The sequence below is a fragment of the Bubalus kerabau genome, chromosome 11 (genome assembly GCF_029407905.1).
Source record: "Bubalus kerabau isolate K-KA32 ecotype Philippines breed swamp buffalo chromosome 11, PCC_UOA_SB_1v2, whole genome shotgun sequence".
NCBI lineage: Eukaryota > Metazoa > Chordata > Mammalia > Artiodactyla > Bovidae > Bubalus > Bubalus kerabau.
Genome location: NC_073634.1, coordinates 47,487,199 through 47,514,919, shown reverse-complemented (window position 1 = coordinate 47,514,919; position 27,721 = coordinate 47,487,199). Strand labels below are relative to the sequence as shown.

The 27,721-nt window shown below is 39.3% G+C and overlaps 1 protein-coding gene and 1 long non-coding RNA gene across 4 annotated transcripts in view; one reads left to right on the top strand and one right to left on the bottom strand.

Moving 5' to 3' along the window:
* Positions 1-27,721, top strand: part of LOC129623138 (E3 SUMO-protein ligase RanBP2-like) — a 65,074-nt gene that overhangs the window by 12,466 nt on the left and 24,887 nt on the right. For all 3 annotated transcript variants that reach the window (XM_055540236.1, XM_055540235.1, XM_055540237.1), the window contains exons 2-17: positions 8,759-8,826; positions 10,293-10,404; positions 10,890-11,042; positions 14,801-15,031; positions 15,357-15,502; positions 16,967-17,159; positions 19,828-19,915; positions 21,686-21,895; positions 22,774-22,955; positions 23,055-23,230; positions 23,382-23,505; positions 24,090-24,251; positions 24,519-24,656; positions 24,734-24,880; positions 25,710-25,889; positions 25,973-26,056. In XM_055540236.1, the coding sequence (XP_055396211.1) occupies positions 8,759-8,826; positions 10,293-10,404; positions 10,890-11,042; positions 14,801-15,031; positions 15,357-15,502; positions 16,967-17,159; positions 19,828-19,915; positions 21,686-21,895; positions 22,774-22,955; positions 23,055-23,230; positions 23,382-23,505; positions 24,090-24,251; positions 24,519-24,656; positions 24,734-24,880; positions 25,710-25,889; positions 25,973-26,056 (2,394 nt within the window). The remainder of the gene's footprint in view (positions 1-8,758; positions 8,827-10,292; positions 10,405-10,889; positions 11,043-14,800; positions 15,032-15,356; positions 15,503-16,966; positions 17,160-19,827; positions 19,916-21,685; positions 21,896-22,773; positions 22,956-23,054; positions 23,231-23,381; positions 23,506-24,089; positions 24,252-24,518; positions 24,657-24,733; positions 24,881-25,709; positions 25,890-25,972; positions 26,057-27,721) is intronic.
* Positions 17,005-25,270, bottom strand: LOC129623140 (uncharacterized). The gene is made up of 3 exons (XR_008700382.1): positions 25,137-25,270; positions 19,352-19,547; positions 17,005-17,230 (listed from the first exon to the last, which is right to left on the bottom strand). It is a non-coding gene; the product is annotated as an uncharacterized LOC129623140 (long non-coding RNA).

Sequence of the window (27,721 nt, the reverse complement as noted above, 5' to 3'; positions counted from 1 at the left end):
TAAGGCCCACTTGACTACACATTCCAGGATGTCTGGCTCTAGGTCAGTGATCACACCATCGTGATTATCTGGGTTGTGAAGATCTTTTTTGTACAGTTCTTCTGTGTATTCTTGCCATCTCTTCTTAATATCTTCTGCTTCTGTTAGGTCCATACCATTTCTGTCCTTTATCGAGCCCATCTTTGCATGAAATGTTCCTTTGGTATCTCCTATTTTCTTGAAGAGATCTCTAGTTTTTCCCCTTCTGTTGTTTTCCTCTATTTCATTGCATTGATCGCTGAGGAAGGCTTTCTTATCTTTTCTTGCTACTCTTTGGAACTCTGCATTCAGATGTTTCTATCTTTCCTTTTCTCCTTTGCTTTTCGCTTCTCTTCTTTTCACAGCTATTTGTAAGTCTTCCCCAGACAGCCATTTTGCTTTTTTGCATTTCTTTTCCATGGGGATGGTCTCAATCCCTGTCTCTTGTACAATGTCACGAACCTCATTCCATAGCTCATCAGGCACTCTATCTATCTAGGCCCTTAAATCTATTTCTCACTTCCACTGTATAATCATAAGGGATTTGATTTAGGTCATACCTGAATGGTCTAGTGGTTTTCCCAACTTTCTTCAATTTAAGTCTGAATTTGGCAATAAGGAGTTCATGGTCTGAGCCACAGTCAGCTCCTGGTCTTGTTTTTGTTGACTGTATAGAGCTTCTCCATCTTTGGCTACAAAGAATATAATCAATCTGATTTCGGTGTTGACCATCTGGTGATGTCCATGTGTAGAGTCTTCTCTTGTGTTGTTGGAAGAGGGTGTTTGTTATGATAGTGCATTTTCTTGGCAAAACTCTAGTATTCTTTGCCCTGCTTCATTCCGTATTCCAGGGCCAGATTTGCCTGTTACTTCAGGTGTGTCTTGACTTCCTACTTTTGCAGGCCAGTCCCCTATAATGAAAAGGACATCTTTTTTGGGAGTTAGTTCTAAAAGGTCTTGTAGGTCTTCATAGAACCGTTCAACTTCAGCTTCTTCAGCATTACTGGTTGGGGCATAGACTTGGAATACTGTGGTGTTGAATGGTTTGCCTTGGAAATGAACAGAGATCATTCTGTCATTTTTGAGATTGCTTCCAAGTACTGCATTTTGGACTCTTTTGTTGACCATGATGGCTACTCCATTTCTTCTGAGGGATTCCTGCCCACAGTAGTAGATATAATGGTCATCTGAGTTAAATTCACCCATTCCAGTCCATTTGAGTTCGCTGATTCCTAGAATGTCGACGTTCACTCTTGCCATCTCTTGTTTGACCACTTCCAATTTGCCTTGATTCATAGACCTGACATTCCAGGTTCCTATGCAATATTGCTCTTTACAGCTTCGGACCTTGCTTCTATCACCAGTCACATCCACAGCTGGGTATTCTTTTTGCTTTGGCTCCATCCCTTCATTCTTTCTGGAGTTATTTCTCCACTGATCTCCAGTAGCATATTGGGCACCTACTGACCTGGGGAGTTTCTCTTTCAGTATCCTATCATTTTGCCTTTTCATACTGTTCATGGGGTTCTCAAGGCAAGAATACTGAAGTGGTTTGCCATTCCCTTCTCCAGTGGACCACATTCTGTCATACCTCTCCACCATGACCCGCCCGTCTTGAGTTGCCCCACGGGCATGGCTTAGTTTCATTGAGTTAGAATAGAATAGATATTCTGACTATCTATTAGAATATCTAATCTGGTGGTAGAATTCCAGTTGAGCTATTCCAAATCCTGAAAGATGATGCTGTGAAAGTGCTGCACTCAATATGCCAGCAAATTTGGAAAACTCAGCAGTGGCCACAGGACTGAAAAAGGTCAGTTTTCATTCCAATCCCAAAGAAAGGCAATGCCAAAGAATGCTCAAACTACTGCACAATTGCACTCATCTCACACGCTAGTTAAGTAATGCTTAAAATTCTCCAACCCAGGCTTCAGCAATATGTGAACCGTGAACTTCCTGATGTTCAAGCTGGTTTTAGAAAAGGCAGAGGAACCAGAGATCAAATTGCCAACATCTGCTGGATCATGGAAAAAGCAAGAGAGTTCCAGAAAAACATCTATTTCTGCTTCATTGACTATGCCAAAGCCTTTGACTGTGTGGATCACAATAAACTGTGGAAAATTCTGAAAGAGATGGGAATACCAGACCGACCTGATCTGCCTCTTGAGAAATCTGTATGCAGGTCAGGAAGCAACAGTTAGAACTGGACATGGAACAACAGACTGGTTCCAAATAGGAAAAGGAGTTCGTCAAGGCTGTATATTGTCACCCTGTTTATTTATAAACTTGTATGCAGAGTACATCATGAGAAACGCTGGACTGGAAGAAACACAAGCTGGAATCAAGATTGCCAGGAGAAATATCAATAACCTCAGATATGCAGATGATACCACCCTTAAGGCAGAAAGTGAGGAGAAACTCAAAAGCCTCTTGATGAAGGTGAAAGTGGAGAGTGAAAAAGTTGGCTTAAAGCTCAACATTCAGAAAATGAAGATCATGGCTTCCGGTCCCATCACTTCATGGGAAACAGTGGAAACAATGTCAGACTTTATTTTTCTGGGCTCCAAAATCACTGCAGATGGTGACTGCAGCCATGAAATTAAAAGACGCTTACTCCTTGGAAGGAAAGTTATGACCCACCTAGATAGCATATTCAAAAGTAGAGACATTACTTTGCCAGCAAATGTCCGTCTACTCAAGGCTATGGTTTTTCCTGTGGTCATGTATGGATGTGAGAGTTGGACTGTGAAGAAGGCTGAGCACTGAAGAATTGATGCTTTTGAAGTGTGGTGTTGGAGAAGACTCTTGGGAGTCCCTTGGACTGCAAGGAGATCCAACCAGTCCATTCTCAAGGAGATCAGCCCTGGGATTTCTTTGGAAGGAATGATGCTAAAGCTGAAACTCCAGTCCTTTGGCCACCTCATGCGAAGAGTTGACTCATTGGAAAAGACTCTGATGCTGGGAGGGATTGGGGGCAGGAGGAGAAGGGGACGACAGAGGATGAGATGGCTGGATGGCATCACCGACTCGATGGGTGTGAGTCTGAGTGAACTCCGGGAGTTGGTGATGGACAGGGAGGCCTGGCGTGCTGCGATTCATGGAGTCGCAAAGAGTTGGACACGACTGAGGGACTGATCTGATCTGATCTGAAAGGCCTCGTGGTTTTTCCTTCTCCAATTTAAGTCTGAATTTTGCAATAACAAGCGTGTGATCTGAGCCACTTACATTAATCTGTTGTCTGTATAGACCACAATTTTGTTTATCCTTTTATCTGTTGAAGGACACTTGAGTTGTTTCTGCCTTTTGGCTATTGTGGGTAATGCTGCTGTGGACATGGGTGTGCAGATATCTATTTGAGATTTTGTTTTTAACTCTTGAATTTGTATCTATGAGTAGAATTGCTGGGTTGTAATCTGGGTTTAGCTTTAGATAAATTGCAAAGTGTTTTCCATAGTGGCTGCACCATTTTATATCTCCAGCAGAGGTGTAAGAGGATTTCAATTTCTATACGTGTTTTTTTGTGTGGTTTTTTTTTTTTAAAATTATAGCTATCCTGGTGGTGGTTTTTTATTGTGGCTTTGATGTGCATTTTCCTGATTACTAATAATGTTAAACATCTTTTCATGGCTTATTGGTCATTTGCATATCTTCCTTAGTGCAGTAGCTACCTAAGCCCTTTGCTTTGGGCTTTTGAATTGAATATTTGTCTGTTATTGAGTTGTAGAAATACTTTATATATTTTGGATGTAATTTCCAAATGTTTTTTCTCATTCTATAAGTTGTCCTTTCACTTTTTTTTGGATCGTCAGTTGATGCAAAATGTTTTTAATTTTAATGAATCTCATTTTACCTGTTGTGTCTTACGTTTTTGGTGTTGTATCTAAGAGTACATTGCCAAATTTGAGCTAATGAGGATTTAACCCTATGTTTTCTTCTGAGAGTTTTATGGATTTTAGTTCTTAATGTTGACCCATTTTGAGTTAGTTTGTATACATGGTGTGAGGAAGAGGGTGCAGTTTCATTCTTTTGCACGTGGAAAATCAATTGTATCATCACCGTCTATTGAAGAGACTGTTTTCTTTCCATTGAATAGACTTGGCATGCTTGTCAGAAATTAATTGTCCATAGTTTTATGGGTTTGTTTCTGAACTCTCAGTTTTGTTTAGTTGGTTATATGTCTCTCCTTAGATCAGTGGCATGTTGTTTTGATTGCTGTATTCTTGTAGTAAGTTTTGCATTGGGGAAGTGGTATGTCTTTCAGCTTTATTCTATTTCAAGAGTGTGTTTGGGGCCTCTTACAATACCATTGAATTTGAGGATTGACCCTTCTGTTTCTTCAGAAAAGGCTGTTGGAATTCTCATGAGATTGCGCTGAATCTGTAGACTCCTTTGAGTGGTATTCACCCATTGGTTATATTAGGTCATCCTAGTCATGAACACACCTTTCCATTTATTTAGGTCTTTAATTCCTTTCAGCAGTGTTTTAAATTTATCAGCATACAGGTTTTTTGCCTCCTTGGGTAACTTTACTCCCAGGTATTTGATTCTTTCATAAGCTTTTGTGACTGGAATTGCTTTATCAGTTCACTCTTCTGCTTGTTCAGCACAGCTGACTGTTGTGTGCTAATCTTGTGTCCTGCAGTGTTGCTGGATTAGCTTTTTAGCTATAGTAGTTTTCTTGTGAATTTTTGGGGGCTTTATATAGGATTGCATCATCTATAGATATTGGTAGTTTTGCTACTTCCTTTCAATTCAGTTTTTTTTGTTGTTGTAATTTCTTTTCTGTCTGAAATTGTTCTGATTAAAACTTCCAACTCAGTGTTGAATAGAAGCGCTGAAAGCCATTCCTGATCTTAAGGGGAAAGCCTTTATTTAATCCTTCATCCTTGAGTGTAGTGTTTGTATTGGTGTTGTTTAGTCGCTAAGTCATGTCTGACTCTTTTGTGACCCTATGGACTGTAGCCTGCCAGAAATCCCTCTGTCCATGGGATTTCCCAGGCAAGGATACTGTAGTGGGTTGCCATTTCTTTCTTCAGTGGATCTTCCCAACCCAGGTATTGAACTTGCATCTCCTGCTTGGCAGGCAGATTCTTTACCACTGGCACCACCTGGAAAGCCCTGAGCATGGTGTTAGCTGTAAGCTTTTCATTAATGACCTTTATCATGTTGAGGATATTCTTTGCTTTCTGAGAGAATCAGTTTTCTGAGAATTTTTTATCATGAATAAATGTTGGATTTAGTCACATACTGTTTTTCTTTTGATGGCACTTGACATGGTCTTGCAGTGTATTTCCTTTTTTCTTTTAATGTGATGTATTAGTTAACTCATTGTCTTGTATGAAATCAACCTTGCATTCCTGGGACAAAAATCCCTGTTGATTATGGTATATAATAGTTTTAATGTGTTCTTGGTTCATTTTACTGAGGAAAATTTGTGGAAAATTAGAGTTAAATTTTTTTTAGTAGACTTAGAACAGTTCTAGGTTCAGAGCAAAACTGTAATGAAGGTAGTTTTCCCACATTCGTCCTGCCTGCCCCAGTGTCAGCATTTCCCACAGAATAGAACACTTGTTACAGTTGATGAACTTACAATATTTTCATCCGAAGCCCATGGTTTACCTTAGGGCTCACTCTTGGTGGTGTACAGTCCTGGGTTTTGACAAATGTATAAGGACAGGTATTCATTGTTATTGTGTCATACATAGTAGCTTCGCTGCCCTAAAGATCCTCTGTGTTTTGCTGTTCATACCTTTTTCCCTGCAGGCCCAGGCTACCACTAATGTTTTTACTGTCTACGTAGTTTTGCCTTTTCCAAAATGTAATGTAGTTGGAATCCTAAAAATGTAGCCTTTTCAGATTGGTTTAAGTTTTCTTCTTGTCTCTTCATAGCTTCATTGCCATCTGAAACACCACCTGTTGTGACTCTGTTGTCCTGCCTAGATGGGATTCTTAGAAGCATTCAGTCAGAACCTCACTGATGTTCTGTTTGACTAGGTTGCTCCTCAGGCAAACTCATGCCCCCATTGTCTGAACCATGGTTCCTCTTGTTCTGAGGAGGCTTGTTAAGGAAACAACCATTATCATTAGAGTAGAACCAACCTATCTCGTGAAGGTCTAAACCCAGTTTACATTGAGTGCAGATGTAAATGCAGTTATGTTACTGAGTGAATGATCCAATGGTAGTTCTCTACAAGGATCAAGACATGACATCAGCAAGACATGACCAAAGGTGAGTTCTTTCAATGTTTGACTGCCTAAAGCCAGTACGGTAACTTTTCTGATAACCTCGGCTTAAAACTAAAAAGATGAAAAGGATTGGGAGAACCCACTTTCAGGGTCTTTAATCCTAGTGAAAATCTAGGTAAAATGAGTTTTTCCTGTTTGCTTCACTGGAATTTCACTCTCTACTCAGCTTGGTTTAAGATATACTTGTGTGATGCTCCGATAGGTGTACTGGACCTAACCGCCCATGGTGTACAGGGGAAGTGAGAGGCCCCAGGGGCCCTCCACTCGCTCTGCTTTTCATATCTGTTCCTGTACCAGACATGAGCCACACACACCCTACTGGGTGCTCTTCCTCAGCTGATCCTCAGACTCACTTTCCCCTGGCTGTCCTTTGACTAGGTTAGTGAGAATCTTGGTCATGAATTCATACATGTCTCTGATTCGATGACGAAGCATTGGCTTAAGAGAATCATAGTTACTGTGCCATTTATTTAACTTCATTGAATTTCTTCACTCTGACATGGAATGTACTGGGCAGAAACCATATCATATCAGTACCTACTGTTGCCTTTGTTTAAATTAAACAGACTCCTCAGGACTGCCCCAGTTGGAGAGTTGCATTCTGATTTTAGTCACTGGTTTTAGACCATAGCATGCATGGAGCGGACAAGGTAAAGTTGGAGAGCTAGGCAGATGCCATGTCATGCTAGTCTTTGGTGAGAAATAGGGATATTTTCAAAGTGTAATGGAAGACAAAAAAAGGATTTACAGTTGTAAATACACAGTGTCGTTTGTGTTATGTTTTGACAAATTAACTTTGAGAGGGAGACAGGAATAGCCATTTCAGTCATCCCACAGAGACGTGATAGCAGTCTTGGACTTTGACAGTAGCATTAGAGATGTAGAAAAACGTGAGTTGAGGTAACCCAGAAGGTAGAACTAACACATCTTGATCATTTGCACATAAGTTTAGAGCTCAGGAGAATCAAAGACACATATCTGAGAGTCAGGGTAGTCCTCGGTGAGATGGATTATGTCCCAGATGAGACACCCTGAGAGAGAAGAGGAGTTGGAGAGGAAATGACCACCATGGTAGAAATGAAGTGAGGAGAACCTGTGTTCGTTGAAGACATGAAAAGAGTGTTTCAGGAATATGGGTGCCATTCAGGAGTGTATTCTGTTCATAAAAGAAGAGAGTTCATAAAAAGGAGAAAATGGAAATACTTCATAGTAAACAGTGGAGCGGTGTTAAATTTTTGCAGTTCACCTGCCCCAGGTAACCACCTCTGCACATTAATCAGGTTTCTAGTCAAGTGTCCCCCTTCCCAAGACCTTCCCACACAAGCTTGTCTCTGTCCCATTGTATAAATTATGTGATGCCTTGTCTGTGCACCTCCACCCTCACCAGCTAAGGGAGGAGAAACTCCCAGCTAGATAGGCACTATTAGGGTGCCTGTGCTTTGTGGGACAAGTACTGATTGTAGCTTTGTCAAAATGAGGTGTTCTGTAGAGAACTGATGAGGTGCTGTAAGAGCATTCTGTCCTGCCTCCATGGAGATTACTGTCTGCTTGTCACCCTTCCTGAAGTGCAGGCTTCCTGCTTGAAGACAGACTTTGTTTACTGCCGATTCCCCAGCACTCAGAATGGTGCCTGGAGACTAGTAAGCACAGCAACATCTAACATCCATACTTTTTAGAAATAAAATCAGTAAATGAAAGCATTGCTTTTTTTACATAATACATTGATTTTTATTTTTCTGTGTCCTGTCATTTTCAAAATAAGGTGTTTGATGCTCTGTACTTTTATCATGTATATATGACATCATCTGGTGTGCTCCAGCATTCTAGACTTCGGAGACTGTAGACATAAAAGAACCAGGGTGTGGACTTGGATTATTACCAGGAGAATTAATACCAGGAGAGGCAGATTTTATTTCTGCCTCTCTAACTCCTTAAGTGTAAGATAATGGTCTGTGCAGAGGTCAGTAACGGGACCCGGAAGCCCCAGTGCCTCAGTGGCTCTGCAGAACTTTGTTACTCTTCCCACATAAAGGTGTGCGTATGGCAGGAGCAGTGAGGTCTCTTTCTGGTGTACTTCTTCTCCGCCAGGAAAGCGGGCTCTGTCTGTTTACTTATCTGTAAAGTGAGAGGAAACCACACAGTTCCTAGGGTTTCTTGCTGATATATAAATTCTTAATTTCTGATGTCATCTTGTTTTTCTTAAATTTGTTTGTTGTTTCATGAGAATTAGATGTAGTTTCATGATTTAAAATATGTATGCATTTCTACAGGCAGTTTTTACCTTTTAAGTGCGAGGTTGCTTGTATGCTCAGTCTTGTCCAACTCTTTGTGACCCCATGAACTGTAGCCCACCAGCTCTTCTGTCCATGGGATTTTTTTCAGTCAAGAATACTGAGTGGGTGTTAACATTGTTACAACAGATTTTAGTTCTTGTGAAAAACATGCAAAATTTGAAATTTGAAGAATAAAATAATTCTTAAATTTTTTTTTTTAGAAGTCAATGAAAGGATTCTATTTTGCAAAGCTGTATTACGAAGCTAAAGAATATGATCTTGCTAAAAAGTAAGTACCAAACTGTCAACTTGCCTTAAGTCTAAAACCAGGGCCTTTTCTTATGTTCTTCTTTGAAATGGATAAAAATGGGTGTTTTAGCAGTTCTTCCTAAGTATGTCCTGGAAATGAGGGATTCATCCCTCAGATTGATGGTGAGGACAAGAGTGGATTATGTGAAGATTGAGTCTAGAATGATGCTTTCTACATGCTTAACTGCTTGTCCTTACCTCAGGCAAGAAATCATCTGGCATTAAACTTTCTCTAGAGATTGTTCTGGGTTAGAATAAAAGGGAACCATGCTTACATCTTAATTTCTTTCTGGTTAGCAATCTGCTACTTTCATCAGCTAGAAAATAGCAGTGAGTACAAGCCTAAACCAATTCCTGGGTGGGAGAATAGCTTGTGTCAGAGATAACTTTAGTTGACTACTAGTGAGTGATCCTCCAAGGCCAAGAAGGTTGGTGATCTGATCTCCTGATTTTCAGTAGCTTAAAGCTGGAAATTAAGAGGAAGGTAGGCTATTGAAGGCATTGATGGGAAGATGAAAATTTTGTTAAGAAAATGTTAGCACCTTTATTGACCTAACAGCTGTAGTTCCTTACTTTATAAAATGACACTTTTTCCTTCAGTGTTGATCTTTGGTCTGATTCTTCCTGTGATAACGTGCACTGGGCCTAGAAGACGCTTGTTTATAATCAAGTCATCTGCATTTGGTGGTGTACTGAGTGACTCCTGTGCAGTCCCCTTAGATGTTATTGTTTAAAAGATGAACAGATTATCTTAGTGGTTGTTCGGGAATTAGTGCTCTTTAGTATTTTGCATTATGATAACTTAAAGATTTACTGTAATCACTTTGTAATTTCTCTGCAAAACTTTTTAGTGCTTTACCAAAGTGTAATAGAAAAAAAAGGTAACTTACATGTTCATTTCTTATGAGTGGGTAGCACTGAGGAAAACTTTTGGTGAATGTAGTGTTTAATGATAGAGTGAGTGTGTCCTTGACTTTGTGTGTGTGTGTATCTAGATGCTGTCGACTGTTTATGTGTGTGTATAGGTGCTCTTTACTGTGTGTTTGTGTCTAGGTGCTTTCAGCTCTGTGTGTGTGTATATATCTAGGTGCTGTCGACTGTGTGTGTAGGTGGTGCTATTGACTTTGTGTGTGTGTCTAGGTGCTATCAACTTTGTGCATGTGTGTGTATAGGTGCTATCGACTTTGTGTCTAGGTGCTGTCGACTGTGTGTGTGTGTGTGTGTGTGTGTGTGTGTGTGTGTGTGTGTGTCTAGGTGCTATCTGTTTCTTCCTATGGATGCTTCTGAATTGTCTGCATACTCTGCTCTAAGTAAATAGTGATGTTCAGCAGAAAACAGTAGAAATTATTTTAGTGGTTGCTTAGCGTAAGATATTCTCTCTGCATTTAAACACAGTTCTAAATGTGGTATTTTAAAGATTGTTTTTATATTATTATTTCTGAACAGATATATATCTACATATATTAATGTGCAAGAAAGGGATCCCAAAGCTCACAGATTTCTCGGTCTTCTTTACGAAGTGGAGGAAAACATAGAGAAAGCTGTTGAATGTTACAAGGTAAATAAACTGTGTAAGGTTAGAACATAACCACACTCATAATGTCCAGGTTAATTTATGTAGTAAATAATTCAGGTATGTTTTATGGATGTCTTGAAAACAAGCACTCATATCATCATACTATTAAGCAAAACAGCTTGAAACAGATTTTAAAATATTTGGCCCAAAGAGTGCTGTATTTTGTTATGGAGCGGTTAGCACTTGGAAAAGATTATTAATACTTGTAAATTTTAAGTTTACCATGGTGAGAAAAGCATGGTTCCTTTCCTCCCCTCCTTCCTTTTCTTTTTTGCATTTACCAAATAAAAAAATTTTTATTCATTTTCTAAAAACTTGCAGACAGTTTAATTTTAACAACTTTGAAATAACCTGTTGTCCTTTAGAAATAGAGTTTGTAATGGAGTACTTGTTAAGTTTTTAAATTTTGTGTATGAGTGTACAGACTTGAGGAATCCTACTAATTTCTTAATTGTTTTTGGTATCAGCGTTCAGTGGAATTAAACCCAACACAGAAAGATCTTGTGTTGAAGATTGCAGAATTGCTCTGTAAAAATGATGTTACTGATGGAAGAGCTAAATACTGGGTTGAACGAGCAGCTAAACTTTTTCCAGGAAGTCCTGCAATTTATAAACTAAAGGTAAAAAACTAAAGAAAACAAAGCATATAATAAAAGCAGTCAGAGAAAAAGACACAACTATTGCTGGTACTTGGAATTTAAATGACTTAAGTAGTAAGCTGTAAACTGGTGTGTGTGGAGGTGAGGGGGCATCCTAGGGGAATAGACCTCTAGTTGTATGTAAGTCTGGGGGTGTGACATAAGAGCTGTGACCGTCGGCAGTAGCACTGCAGTGTGCGTGAGCAGAGTAGTTGTCGCTGTGGAGGTGATGGCCATTCCACAGTGTATGAGGCGTCACAGTGTGTTGTTTCACTAGCAACCAGTTTGCTTTCCAAGTGGCATCTCATCTACCTTCACAGTGATTACTGTTTTAGGGATTTTACTGTTCCTTAGCTATTAGTAGATGGTGGAGCTGAGAATTATTATAAATTGAGCTCTGTCTATTATAAAACTTTCACTTCATTGGGTGAAAATTACCCAGAAGGTGACAGTTTCAAAGAACCATTATATAAATTTGGGAAGGACTGTGTTACAGGATAGTGAGGTTTTCAAGCAAAAGTTAAAAGTTTCTCTAGTGTGTTATAGATGACTACTAAAAGTGATAGAAATGTGTTGCTAATGTATTAACTGGCTCTGCATGTTATTCTTTACTGAGTGAAATATAGTTTACTAGGAGACTTTTTGGAGAAAGACTTTCCAAAATGTGCTAGACAAACAGAATTTTAACTGTAATTTTAATTGTCTGTTGGTTCCCCCTGCCATGCAGCTTATTCAGTCTTGGTTCCCCAACCAGGGATTGAAACCAGGGCCCCTGCAGGAAGAGCACTGAGTCCTAACCACTGGACTTTCAGGAATTCTCATATATATTGTTTTTAAAAGGACCCCCATCCCTCATTTATAAATGTTTCCAATAGAATTTTTTTAATGTTTTTTATTGAAATAATTAGAGATTTTTCTCAGGAAGTTGGAGAGGTTGTACAGAAAGGTCCTGAGTGTGCTCCATCCAAACAGAAACACAGAATTTCCCCCAAAAGTAAATGGTTCAATGGTGGTTCCATCTTGGTGTGACTGTCGAACAGTCACCGCAGGGTTTGGCATGGGTGCAGTACACGTGTAGTCCTTGTTCCACCCGTCACGTGTAGACATGCGTATCCAGCACTGCATCACCGTGGGGGTGTCTTTCACACCTCCATTTCTGTGGTCACATCTACCTCTCCTTCCCATCATCCTTAGCTTCTGCCAACTGGTAATTTGTTCTCTGTCTTTATAATTTGTAACTAAAAAATGTCATATGATAGAAGCAGGCATCATGTGACCTTTTGCAGTTGGCTCTTCATTCTGCATGGTGCCCTTGAGACCTTTCAAGTTGTGTGTGTCAGGATAGGTTCCTTCCTTTTTGCCGAGTGGTATATACTCATACGGGTGTGTTCCACCAGTGAACCATTTACTTTGGGGGGAAATTCTGTGTTTCCAATTTTTAGCTATTACATATCAGGTATAAACAATTGTGTACAGATTTTTAAATAAAAAATGTCTTTAAAAGCCATGGAGATAAATACTAGTAACATTATTTTTTTTTTCTCCCTGTGATAGCCCCTGGGTTTTAAGTATTAATCCAAAATGTTGTTTCATAATGCAGATTTCTTTGCCTTATTAGTATCTTTGTTTTATGCCTCAAACATAATTTTTCACTGGTCATGACTTTCTTCATTGGCTACAAGAGTCCATTCCGTCTGGTGACAGTGATGTTATGGGCTATGTGTATAATGGGGAGAGGATTATTTTCTTGCAGTGTAACAAAAGTTTAATTGTTTGTGAAGCATCCTGATTTTCTTTAATGACTTTAAAAATACTGTTGTCTAAAACTAATAAATCTTATGTCAGATTTTTTTCCTGGAACTTTTGGACTAGAAATCCATGAAATTTGTAACTATTAAGCAGAGTAATTCTGTTTCTCCTAGAAGTTGAGACTTACTTAAAATAAATAGTTTTTTGGCACTTCTTTAATGAACAAAAATATCATTGATAGAAAGGCTTTCTTTTGGGTTTGAGAGTAGTTTTTGAAAAACATCTGTAATGGGGCTGATCTTTTACCTAATTTCAAACATGTAATTGATGTCTAGGGGTTCTTTGCAGTTACAGACCAGGTGTAAGTTTATGGAACTGGTCCAGGAGGAGACTGATGAGGATCGAGGTCCACTGGGCGGTGGGCGGGAGGAGAGTGCAGGAAGGGGAAGTGGAGCTTACAGGCCATGGCTTCCATTTTCTCCGTGGAGGATGAGTGGAGATCCTAAAGAGAGGGTCAGAGGAAAGAGGAGTACGAAGTAAACTCTTCAGGGAGTGGAGAAAATGAGTCTTTAGAAGTAAACTAGGACTTTTTTCTAGGCATTGCCAGTCTGGTGGTTTGAGATTATGAAGGTGGATCAGTTGGCCTGGTCGTAATTCCCCAATGCTCCCAGATGCCCTACACATGCTCATCTGTTAGTGCACAGGGGTGGAGACTGCAGGGAAGGGGGCTTCCGGGAGGGGCAGAGAGAGCTAGCTGAGGGCTTTATCTGTAAGTAGGGAGTGATTGGATGCGAGACTCGGGTGTTTTAGCTTGACAGGGAAGGAAAGTGTATGTGTGTGTTTTATGGAAAATTAAAAGGACCTTTTCATGCGGTAGAGGCAGGAGATGTGGCAGTGAGGCTGTGCTAGCCCCAGGGAGGTGAGAAAATGAGAGGGTGTTGTGGTCTGAGTGATTTGTTCAGAGTACAGATTTTGCCACATGGATGGCTGGGGCTGGTGTGGAGTGGTGAAGGTGAAGCTGTTAAACAGCAGGGTGGCCAGGCTGTCCTGTGTCTTGTGCTGCTGGTAGTGATGTATCTTAGGGATGAACGAAGGTTCATGGTCTATCTTAGGGATGAACGATGGAGAAGGCAGTGGCACCCCACTCCAGTACTCTTGCCTGGAAAATCCCATGGATGGAGGAGCCTAGTACGCTGCAGTCCATGGGGTCGCTAAGAGTCAGACACGACTGAGCGACTTCTCTTTCACTTTTCACTTTCATGCATTGGAGAAGGAAATGGCAACCCACTCCAGTGTTCTTGCCTGGAGAATCCCATGGACGGGGGAACCTGGTGGGCTGCCGTCCATGGGGTCGCACAGAGTTGGACACGACTGAAGTGACTTAGCAGCAGCAGGGATGAACGAAGTTCTGTTCCAGGTGCTGATAAGGAGTGGGAGGCATGGCCAGATAGCACATCCTTTAGTAAAATGTTATAAACAGGTTTGGGGGAGGAGGGGCATGATCAGGTGATGACACTGGGAATGAGTCGGTCACCACCTCCTCCACCTGTACATAGTCTAGCGGATAAGTGATGGCAGCTGTCTTGGAATGGGACTCTCGTTCAGTAAGGGGGAAGGTGAAGACCAAGAAGATGGTGGCACAGTAGGAGCTCCACAGTGGGAGAAGTGGGAGCGGGGACTGAGCAGTCTTAGGGAGATCCAGAGCACATGGAGGGTGAGGACACGTGGGTGCGAAGGTCCCTTCTGGTCGTGACAGGTATGCAGGGATGTTCTGAGCTGAGTCCAGGCCCTCCTGCAGCTGTGTAATCCCAGATGTTTCTCTCCATGTATTTTCTGGAGGTTGAGCTTCTGGAAATGACTAAGGGCACTAATGAGGTATGTAGGGTGGGAATTGACTAAAGCCAGACACAGTGGGATGGTGCTCATAGGATTACCATGATGTTTTTAAAATTGCACAGATGTTTCTCTAATTAATGGTTCTTTATAAATAGGAACAGCTTTTAGATTGTAAAGGTGAAGATGGATGGAATAAACTTTTCGACTTAATTCAGTCAGAACTTTATGCAAGGCCTGATGATGTCCACGTGAACATCCGACTGGTGGAGCTGTATCGCTCCAACAGCAGGCTGAGGGATGCTGTGGCCCACTGCCACCAGGCAGAGAGGAACACAGCTCTGCGGTCAAGTTTAGAGTGGAATTCCTGTGTAGTACAGACCCTTAAGGTAGGTAAGGGCTGTTGGGTCTCACAATTACCATATTTCCCTTTGTATTTAACCACTGCCCTCCATGACCTAAGTCTCTTTCGTTTATGTGTAGCAGCTGTGAAATGAGCTGATTTTACCAGGATGATTTCAATTTATAATTAGTGGATTCAAGAGATAGATAATGAGAAATATGTTTGTGTATTTTTTGGTGTTTTTGTAGGCTAATCTAAAACCAACATGGTTTTTCAGCCTGTGAATGGGCAAAGGGGTTTGTAGTCGCAAAACACTCAGTTTTGTAACACATGATACAGTTTTGTAACTTAGAGTTCTTTTTGCACAACAGGAATACCTGGAATCTTCACAGTGTTTGGAATCTGATAAAAGTAACTGGCGAGCAACCAGTCAGGACTTACTTGTAGCCTATGCTAACCTGATGCTTCTCACGCTGTCCATGAGAGATGCGCAGGAGAGCAGAGAATTACTGGAGAGGTAGGCCGACCTAGAGAGAGCACTTCAGTGTAAATTACAGATGTCTGTTTGTGTTCTTTCATCTAAACAACTTAATGTCATTATTTTTTCTGTAATGTCCAGAGGTGATAATAATATGGTGAACTACTTAGAAGGAATCTTCTTTTGGGGCAGTATTATATTATAATTGGTTTTGTGAAACTCTGATTCTTAGAGAACTCTATTACTGTTCTTGGTTAAGTTACTCTTGTAATTAAACGTCTAGTTTTGGAATGCTTAGCAAAGAGTTGAGCCTGAAAATGCATGTCCTCGTTGCTCCTCCATAATTCTGAGGACCAGTGTCTCCATTTGATTAAAATAAATTCCACTGAACAGACACGTCACTTGGATTTGTATGTCAATTTAGAGCTTGTGGGCTAAACCAGGCTCACCGCCTGCTTGTGAGTGGGGCTCCCCTGACACAGCCGACCTCCTGCTGTGTCAGCTGTGTGCTCGAGCACTGCAGCGGTAGAGGCGAGCCCTGTGGCAGAGCTGCTGTGCCCATAGAGCCACATCAGCATGGGGTCTGTAATGGACAAGGTTGCTGCTCCTTGGTGTACACTCTTATTCTGAAAAGTAATGGTTCCTCCCCCATCTCACACGGCAGGGAGTTCTTTACACTGGGGTGTAGGAGAGTAAGTCATTTTCTTGAGGAAGTACTTGGTGTCTTCATACGGGTAGTATGAGGGAGTAGCCAAAAAGACTCAATCAAACTTTCTGATGATTTTAGAAAATATTTACGGTTGGGGGGAAGTAGGCATGGTTATATACTTAAAAACTTTTGGTCCCGTGAGCAAGTGGTGAGGAAGAAGATTTCTTAGTACTATGATACTACTACTACACATACCCCTTGGAGGAGTCTTGACACCCTCTGCAAGTTCCAGAAATTCACAGGCTAGAAGAAATAATCTGTTACTCAGATTTCTTATTATAATCTACTTCAAAATCATTCTTCACATTTCTGCTGTTTGCTTTTGATTTTCTTAGAAAATGAAGATTTTGAGGACCATTAGGATTAAAAAGTACTGATTAGTACGTAGATTACAAATAATAGTAAGAATTATAATTAACTCTGTAGTTAAATGTATAGTAAAAGCAGCTTTCATCTTGATAATGCATGTGTCTTAGTTGTTTACTTATAATGTGAAATGGCATGTTTATTTTGAGAAATTTCAACTTTGAATTAAATAATGAAACCATATGATCAAGAAGATGTTTTGGAATAAGACATTCTGGAGGTTAAAAACGCTTGAAATATAGGAAGTATGTTGAATAACACGAAGCACTCGATTCGTAATTCATAAAACAGAATGGATTGTTGGGATTTAGATGTGGAAGGTGATGCTTGAAGTAAATTCCTTTCTCAGTTTTATTTAGGATTAAATAATGACACGGATTATTCACAGTGTAGTAGTTTAACACCTGTTTAATACTTTAATATTCCAGTTTTGATAGCGCTCTTCAGTCTGTGAAGTTTTGTGCAGGTGGAAACGAGGCGCTCTCAGCCACGTTCCTGGAAGTGAGAGGCCATTTCTACATGCACGCTGGGTCCTTGCTGCTGAAGATGGGCCAGCACAGTGATGTGCAGTGGCGCGCGCTCTCGGAGCTGGCTGCGCTCTGCTATCTCATAGCCTTCCAGGTAATCGCTCCCTGTCTGGCATGCCCTTGACCTTTCAGTGAGACTTGATTGTACTTCACATGGGGTATGTCCTGGTATGTGGTGAAAATGGGAAGAGATATGTACAAAGTTAAAATGAAATACTTTGGGGGAAAGAATAACAAGATTTATTAATATACAGTACTAGTGAGGTGGGTGAGACAGGTACACTGATGCATTGCCGGTGGCAGTTGGCATTGCTTTGACTGTTTGGAAGATCGTTTTGAAGAATTTGATCTTTTACTGTACCATTTCTGGGAACCTGTAAGGAAATAGTCTCAAGTATGGATAAAACATGATTCAAAAAGATACACATAACTTGAATGAAAATCTAATCATTAAGTCAATTTTGGGGCATGGTTGCATAAGCTGTGATAGAAGACTATTTACCGTAACTTTTAATATGTTAATTGGAAACTTAATTTTTAATATATATACAACATTAACAGTGTATTTACTACACAGCAGTATACTTATTCATCCTCAGAAACGTGAAACAAGTTTATGCATAGAAAGTGACATGAAGAGAATATGCCAGAATGTGAGCCTTTGTTTTTAGATGATGAGATGTTGGCTCTTGCCCTCCCCTCATCCATTTTTGCAGTTTTAATGTTTTCTTAGTGAGCTTGCATCATTTCTGATCTGAAAAGAAATGAGCAGTCTTCCACAAAGTGGATTATTCCTAGCTTGTAGAAATTGTTAGCTTTAGAGAATAATCGTTTGCTTGAGAGAAAGAAAAAGGGTTTCACTGTAAAATGACTGTTGGAGGCTGTTGCTTTTTCTAGTTAACATACTTAGGCCTTTTAAAACCTGTTGAGGTGCAGTCCACAGTGCTACTGTTAGCTCAGCAGAAGCATTTTGTTCATAAGGAATTTATTAGTGAAAAGTAGTGAAGTTAATGAAGTTTGCTAATCTGTATAAACACTAAACTGTTATGATTAATATTTTTAAAGAATTATCAAGTAGCTAACAGCTCTCTTTAATGGACATTGAAATGTATTAAATTTTCTAAATGGATATTTTTATGTTGACACAGTCAATTGCTCTAAACATTGGCCTTTTAAAAATTGAAGTATTGTTGATGTACAATGTTGTGTAGGTTATAGGTATGTAGTACAATGATTCACAATTTTTAAAGATTATACTCTGTTCATAGTTATAAAATATTGGCTGCATTCCCTGTGTTGTATATTATACCCTTGTAGCTTATTTTATACACAGTAGTTTGCACCTCTTCACTCTGATACCCTCCCCCTCCTCCCAACAGTAACCACTAGTCTCTGTTCTCTGTATCTGTGAGTCTATTTCTTTTTTGTTGTATTTATTAGTTTGTTGTATTGAACTTTGACCTTTTTAAATAGTAAAAACTACATCTCCCTCCTGATTGATTCTGCAGGCTGTTTGAATGGTAGGGTTTTCAGCCCCTTGATCAGGGACTGCAGTAGTTCTAGTGAGTTCACTTGGTCTCTGACTTATTATTGTCTGACTTACAACAGTGGCTTGACAGTGGTGTGACAGTGATACCCATTCAGTAAAAACTCCACTTTGAGTTTTGAATTCCAATATTTCCGTATCAGCACAGAAAACATAGGCTGAGTACAGCACTGTTATTTATTCTGATGCTTGGATATTATTTCATTCTATAGATGTACCATAGTTTGGGTTTCATTAAACTAATGCCCTAAAACCGAGATATTGCTATGCTACTTCAAAATAATTCTGCAGTGACTAGCTTGTGCCATTTCCCATGTGAAAATTTGGGGGTGGAATGAGTTTGAGTGATGGATGGCGGGATCAGTGTCTATCTGTGCGTTTATAATATTTTGAGTTATTGCCAAATTTCCAGTCTCACAGAGGTTGTATCAAATTATACTGCCATTCCCAGTGTAAGAAAATTACTAGAGGTTTAACGGCACTGCACCCACCATCTGTGTAGTTACTTTCAGGATGATAAATGTTCATTGGCTGGGACTCAACATGTTCAGTGATGGACAGTTGCAGCTTTTCAAGGTAGCCTGTTTTATTTTCAGATAATTTGGTTCTTAGTGCTTCTTTACATGGAGTAAAAATATTTCTCAAGCCTCTACCCATTGGTGGTGGTTTTTTTCTTTTGGTGTTCCCTTCTTTTACAAGATAATTTTCTTAATACTCAAAGGTAGCTGTCATCTTCTCACCATTCTGTTTACTTGTCGTTCTTCCACCTCTTCTTCATAGGACAGGACTTGAAGCCCTTTTCTTGTCTAGGTTGTTCCCGTTACCCTGCTGGTCTCTCAGGTGGTCTGTGCTCTGGAAGGGTGTGGTGTTTCCATGTGGGGGGCTCCAGTGCCGGGTGGTGTAGAGCTGTCGTCTCCCAGGCTGCTCCCGGTCTATCTGTGCAAGGCAGAAAAGGTCTCCAACCAGATGTTGTTTCCCCAGCTGTAACTCCAACATGTTCTTAATAGAAAGTAATTTCTCAGACGTGCTCTTTGTAGGCATCTTTTCTAGATTATCTAAATTCCCCAGTTCACGGTGTTTTGCAGTTGGATTCCCAACTCTCTTTAACCATTGGCTGTTTATTCATTATTGAAGAAAAGTACAGTGTAATAGAAAGGAACATTTTACTATTAGAAATGTATCACTAAATTAAGATTTTTGATTCTAAAATGATTAGATTCCAAGACCAAAGACTAAATTAATAAAAGGAGAAGCTGGACAAAGCCTACTGGAAATGATGGCCTATGATCGTCTGAGCCAATCAGGTACTGGTAACGTTTAACTGATTTTATTTTAAAAAGAAAAAAGAACTTTTTCCTTTTTGAACACATCTTAGATAGTGTCTTCTCTCTGCCCAGGAGATAATTTGTTAGAATTTTTTCTCCTTGCCATATTGAATTAGGGAGAGAGAGGAGAGAACAAATGATAAAAAATGGTAAATGATAAAAAATATTCTTTAAAAGGAACAAATATTGTTTGCTCCTGTGTGGAGGAACTCCTTAACCCATCCTTAATCTAGCTGCTAGAATCTCCATCCAGAACATTTTAGAGCACTTCTTGACCTAAGAATAAGTTATTGGTTTGCTAGCCACTGGGGATAAAAGTAAAAAAGTTAGGGATCTCTCTCTTCAGGAGCTGACAACTTAGAAACAAAGACAGAAGGTGTATATTCACATTCTGTTAGGTTGTTGGAATTTGTAGATTTATTCCCAGTTCTTACTATTTGGGTTGGATCCTAAAGGTCTGTTATACTCTCTGGCTTTCCTAAGGCACAAACTTGAAAGTGTTCAGGTAGCCAGTGAGTCAAACAGTGAACTGAAGGCTCTGTAGGGAAATGTTTCTATAAGAGGCAGTTTTGATGTAAAGTTGAAAGGCCTTCATTAAGAGTTAGGAAATGATCTTAAATCCAAGTAGCTATAAGCTGGGACCTGTAGGTAGACTGTTGGTCAAGGCTCCTCTGTCCCACAGCTTACTTCTTTGTAGGAGACAAACTTTGAGTCCTTGAAGCGATCTTTTGTTTTTTTTTTTTTCTCAGATCTCCCTTCTACCTTTGCAGAGGGTCACAGTTTGTAAAATGAACTGTGTTGTACTGTCTTTGATCTGGGCCTGCTGAGCTTCTCTCTGCAAATTTTTAAAGAGATAATTGTCTGGTAGTAATGAAACCTGACTGGCCAACAGAATCACAGGAAAAAAGTTTGTTTTGTTTTGTTTTGTTTCAAACAGGCCTGATTGTGTAAAATTCACATAATGATATTATTTACCCATTTTTAAGTGTACAGTTTAGTGGTATTTTTAGTATGTTCACAGAGTTGTGTGATCATCACCATGATTTTAGGATATTTTCATTACCTCATGAAGAAACCTGGTACCCATTGGCAGTCACTCCCCATTTCCCTGCAAACCACTAGTCCTGGGCAGCTGCGAGTTTTCTGTCTCTTTATCTCTCTCTGTTCTGGACGTTTCATATATTGAATCATACATGCTGTGGTCTTTGGATCACTGTCTTCATTTACTTAGCATAGTGCTTTCAAGGCACATCCATGTGTACTAGAACTAGAATGTGAACTAGAACCTCATCCATGGAGTGTTTTTAAAATAGGTTCAAATCTGTGGAATCATAATCTCTGGGAGTGGAAGTCTAGAACTGAAACAGAAAAATTTTAATCTCTTTAAAGGATGATTCTGACCAGCCAGATTTAGAAATTTGGTGTATCAGGACAGAAAATTTGAGCTTGATCCTGTTCTCCTTTGGCCACTTGAATCCCACACTTTTCCAAAAGGAAATCCTTTTGGGATTTTTCACACACATTTTTTTCCTTTCCTTTTACTCTAGCACATAGACGCAGATGCTTTGACACCTGTAGTTTATTCATTTTTCACATCAGCACCCTTTTGGGTCCAGCTGTGGTTTTGGGGCTGGAGGGTTCATTCTGAGAATGTCATGTTATTTCCCCTTAGGGTAAGTGAATGAAACTGTTGAGAGATGTAACTTTAAATCTGTGTCTTTTAAATGATGGAAATAATTTGTTTTTCAGGGCATATGCTGCTAAATTTAAGTCATGACAAGCAAGACTTTTTAAAAGAGGTTGTAGAATCCTTTGCCAACAGGAGTGGGCAGTCAGCTTTGTACGATGCTCTGTTTTCTCGTCAGTTACCTAAGGATAGCTCTTTCCTTGGTAATGATGATATTGGAAGCATTGATGTACAAGAACCAGATCCTGATGAATTGGCTAGATATGATGTTGGTAAGTGGTATCTTCCTAAGGAAACACTTTACATTTTAATCCTTTTACACCAGGAGATATATAATAGCAACAGGGGGATTATCCAGACATAATGACTTAATATTATTCTAAATTACTTTCAGGGTTTATGGGGGGAGGGTAATATGAGGTATTGGTAGTGGTTATGGTAGCAGGTGCTTTTCTTCTGAATAGTTCTGTACAAGTGATTGGTGTCATGAATTCTCTCCTAAGTATCATTTTGATGCTAATACAATCTTTTTAATGAAATAGCTATAATGTACTTGCCAGTTTCCATCTGGAAGCTGTTTCCAGTTTTTTCACTTACATTAAAAATACTGATGACAATTTTTAGGTGTCTCCATTTCAATTTTTTTTTCTATACAAATTCCTAAAAACATAATTACTGGGATAAAGTTGATGGACATGTTTGTCTCGCAAATTGCTGTATTACCAGAAAGCTTGCTCTTCTTTTATGCTTTCGGAAGCCCATAAACTTCTTTAGTATTGAATTTCTTAATTTATTAATGTAGTGGTAGCCCACTGTTTTCATATTTCTTTACCAAAAGGAAGATCTGTTGTTTCAAGATTTATTACCAGATGGCTATTCTTTATTTGACCTCTGTCAGTAGATTTTGTTTTATTGAGTTCTAGTGAGGCTCTTTTTTTCCTTCAAAAGAACTTTTTCCATCAAAACTCTTTTTATTAAGAACACTAGACTTTGCTTATAGATTTTCCCTGTACTCTGATACTGAAAAGCAGTTATAACATTGTTACATTTAATATTACTATGAGTCAGTTTTTTATGTTGGCAAAACTGATGGCACACAAAAATTTCCAAAACCTCAAGCTGTTTTTTTTGTTTTTTTGCTTTATTTCAGGTGCCATTAGGGCACATAATGGTAGTCTTCAACACCTCACCTGGCTTGGCTTACAGTGGGATTCATTGCCTACCTTACCTGCAATTCGAAAATGGCTAAAACAGCTTTTTCATCATTTGCCCCAGGAAACCTCAAGACTTGAAACAAATGCACCTGAGTCAATATGTATTTTAGATCTTGAAGTAAGCATAGATTTTAATAAATACCATGAATACTGTTTTGGGGTTTTTTTTCCCCTAAATTGATTTTTTTTTCTTTTTTTTTTTTGGTAAATAAAACAGGTATTTCTGCTTGGAGTAATATATACCAGCCACTTACAGTTAAAGGAAAAGTCTAATTCTCACTGCAGCTTCTATCAGCCTCTGTGCTTGCCACTGCCTGTGTGTAAACAGCTTTGCACAGAAAGACAGAAAGCATGGTGGGATGCAGTTTGTAATCTAATTCATAGAAAAGCAGTGTAAGTAGTTAAAAAAAAAAATTCCTTTAACTTAACTGCACAGGGACTTAATTCTCATGTAAAGTTTTAATTGTCATGTGATGATTAACATACATGTAAGTGTTGAACTGCATGTTTATAAATCAATTTCATTAAATACAACTTTTTTTAGACCTGGGACCTCAGCAAAATTGCGACTTCTAGTTCAGCGTGACATAAACACTCTACGAGGCCAGGAAAAAACTGGCCTTCAGCCTGCTCTGCTTGTGCACTGGGCAAAGTGCCTTCAGAAAACGGTGAGTTCACTGAAGTGGAGCAGTTTGTAAGAACATTACCTTAATTTTTTTAAATGACATACTTGACCTTGAATGTTTTTTTGTTTAAAAACAGTAGCAGCGTGTTCATATTGTGTCAGGTGAAATGTATTTTCACAATCTTGGCACAAAGTGGTTAGTATAGTTTGTATGTAAGTGCTTAAAACAGTGCCTAGCACAGTAAATGTTACCAGGTATTAGCTGTTACGTTACCAGCCTGAAGATTTTTTTACCTGTTTGGTGGCACAAGGCTCTATAGGTAAGGGCATTATAGACCTTGCTTAATATTTGAGATCTGTTCTGTGGCACGTATAGCAACTTCAGGAAAAAAGAGTAGGCTGCCTGATTGGGTAGTGTCGTTGGAGGTGTGTCAAAGTTGGGTCTAGAATGAGTGCTGATGGTAAAGTGCTTAGTTATTCTAGAATTTGGAAAGGTGAGCATATGACTTTTGAGATTCTATTTTGCCTAGGATTTGAAATTTTAGCCAGTTGTTCAGAGCATCTGCAAGTGAGTTTTTGAATCTGTTCATTTGTGTCTCTTTGTGTGCTTCTAACTTTGTATTTTAGGGCAGTGGTCTTAATTCTTTTTATGATCAACGAGAATACATAGGCAGAAGTGTTCATTACTGGAAAAAGGTTTTGCCATTGTTGAAGATGATCAAGAAGAAGAGCAGCATCCCTGAGCCTGCTGACCCTCTGTTCAGGCATTTCCATAGTGCAGACATTCAGGTAATGGAGAGTCCCATCGTGAACTAGCTGGAGGTCTGGGCTTCTAGTTTTTAAATAAGGAAATGGAAGTAGAAACTGCTTATATTAATTGCCCAACTATTGAATGGTAGTCTTGTTTTCTGAGTCCACTGCCGGTCACAGATGCAACATGGCAGAGAAGAACACTGAGATGCTGATCTCATTAGATCGTGCAAAATCCTTGGGAAATATTCGGGTTTGATATTCTGGGTAGAGGCAGCTTGACTGAAAGTTACCCAATGTGTTTAGGCATGTGAAGTTGGGGAATACGAAGATGAAGCACGCATCACGTTCGCTATATTGGATGTAGTTAATGGAAATATAGACGATGCTATGGCTGCTTTTGAATCTATTAATAACGTCACTTCTTACTGGAATCTTGCACTGGTAAGTAGTGTGGTACTTTAAATTAAAGGGTTTTTTTTTTTAAACATAATTGTTTCATAAAGCACTCTTGTATATAGCTTTTTCACAGAAAAGCAGAAGACATTGATAATGATGTGCTTTCTTCTGAAGAACAAGAAGAATGCAAAAATTACCTGAGAAAGACCAGGGACTACCTGATAAAGATTTTAGATGACTGTGATTCAAATCTGTCGGTAGTTAAGAAAGTAAGTTGCAGATTGTATTTTCTTATTATTGATAACTAGGCGATAAGGAATTTTGCCTTGATTTTATATTTTGGTAATTTTTAAAATGCTTAGCGATACCATATTAATGCACAGAAGTGGGGTGTTTAAATATTTAATTAGTATTACTTTGCCTTAGGTTTGTGTGTGTGTGTGTTTAAATGTGAACATTTAGGTTTATAACATTACAAAAATGCTTGTTGGAGAATTAGAAAAGGCTGGCATTTATTTTTGTTACCTGGCGATGTATTCAGCAGATGTTGCCACTAATACTAGTTCTGTGTGGACTTGGCAGTTAAACATATTAATGAAATCAGGTGGTTGCTCATGACTTCCGGACGTTTCTCCCCTCGTCACTGTCTCCTGTGACCACCTTTCCCCGGCTGTCAGCAGTTTGAGACTGTTGTGATGGGATTAACTTCACTGACATTCAACCTTCCACCTGTTTTATTGATGAGTTTATGTTGCTGCTCTTGGATTAGGGTTATGTTTGGTGCATGCCAGCATCTGTGTTTCTCCTCTCCTCTCATTCAGAATCAGTGACTTACTTTGCTCACGTGGAAAAACTCCCCAGTTAACATTGCTCTGCCCTTGCTGCCGCCATCAGGAGTGGTAGACACAGCATGGACTTGAGGGTTAGGAGACTTTAGATTGCACAGCATTTTCTTTGTGTTGTTACATAAAGTACAATGTGCTTGTCACACAGAAGTATGAAAATGTAAATTAGTAAGATAAAAAAATCTTTATTTGAGAGTTCTTCTGTTGGTGATTTTGCAAACTCAAGATGTTGATTCTTGCCTTTTATTTCTAGTTGCCTGTGCCCCTGGAATCTGTGAAAGAGATGCTTAATTTAGTCATGCAGGAGCTCGATGAGTTCAGTGAAGGAGCGCCTCTTCATAAAAATGGGTCTTTACGAAATGCAGATTCAGAAATAAAACACTCAACTTCATCTCCCACCAAATACTCTCCATCACCAAATAGAAGCTGTAAGGTAAGTGAAAAAGAGAAGAATCACTTTACTGCAGAATGTGTGTTCTAGATGTTTTAAATACTGTTTCATTGTTATTTTTTCAGTATTCTCCCAAAACACCACCTCAGTGGGCAGAAGATCAAAATTGCTTATTGAAAATGATCTGCCAACAAGTGGAGGCCATTAAGGTAAATGCCTTGATTTTTCTAAACTGTGCCTATCTTATTCCAGGATTCCTTCCTTGACCACTTTCTCCCTCATTTCTAACACTGTTCCAGATGTTCCTCTGCTGCATGACTGTAGAGTCATACTGTGTTTTACATGCTTCCGTCTTGACATTAGCTTATTTTTTGAAATTACTTATGTGTCTTTATCCTCCACAAGATGTGAATCTTTCAAAGACGGCAACTCATATCCAAACCATAACCCTGTTCCCAGCATAGAGGAGGTCCCCAATGATAGAGTGAACTAGAGAGCTCTAGTCTTCATACCTTGGTTTGTGAGATTATAGCTCAGACTGACTAGTGTGTATGTCACATTTATAGCTAAGACTTCACAAGTGGTCTAAACTTTAAAAGGTCTCTTTATCTTTTTATTAATTCGTATGAATTTGACCTAATTATGTAAAGACGCATGTGTCTGTACATGATTGTGCTTTAACTTTATGAAAGTGACCTCAACTGTAGCACTCAAAGGAACTTTACTTCTTTGGGATTGGAGGTACAAGTAAGTTGTTTCATGCTCATTGACAAGAACTAAATCATTCATGCTTCTAAAATCATGGCAAGGAAAGTCTTGAAACCTGTATTTTCTACACTTTTGAATTTGCATAAAGATTTTGTGTGTTAATTTTGTATAATTGTGACCTTCATGATATTACATGCTAACCATGTAGATTTCTGGCACCTACATGGTGTTCTTGTGTGCCTTTGGGTCAGGCACTTGCTTAGCTTTCTGTCTCTTTTTTTCATCCATAAAGTGAGACTTGTCAAAACTAGTTTTCATCACGTGTTCTAGTTGTTCAAGTTTTAACATTATGTTTTTATCTTTAATTGGATGTTTAAATCTATGGTCCAGATGCTGGTGGTGACCAGTTAAATTTTCCAGCTGATTCCATTCATTTCTTATTTTTAGATATATACCATCTGGACTAGACACAGTATAGATGGATGAGTGGGGAAAATTTTATTTAGTTTGAAATTTTAAGATGTATTTTTGACCTTAATAGTTAAGGGTTTTTGTTTTTTTTTTCCCCAGGAAGTTTTTATTCCTGAAATACTTCTTTTTTTTTCTCCACACCACCTGGCTTGCGGGCATCTTGGTTGCCATCCCCTTCCACCCACCCACCCAGGGATTAGACCCAGGGCCGCAGCAGTGAAAGCACTGAGCCTAAACCACTAGACTGCCAAGGAATTTCATCTGAAACACTTGTAGAAGAAGAGGGTCGCCATGCTGGATCTGTCTCTGACCTCACTTATTATAACTTGTTTCTGAAAAATACTTGCCTTGTAGGTTCTGGGGTTGGGAAGGTGTTGCCTTTTTCTTGTCTGATCCCTAACCACTGGCTGTCATCAGAAGGCTTAGTAGTTGGTGCTTGAGGGCTTACTTGCACTGAGGCATGTGGAATCTTCCTGGAGCAAAAGGATATAACCCATGTCCCCTGCATTGGCAGGCAGCTTCCTGTCCATTGCACCATTAGGGAAGTCCTGAACAGAACTTTAGAAAGATGAAGTAAATGTAGAATGGAAAGGGAGATGAATCCGTTTTTTAGGTTAGAGCTGACGAGATTGAGTGGATTCGGTAATGATACTAAGGGAGGGAAAAGAATGAGAGCAAAAAACAAGCTTTAAGAA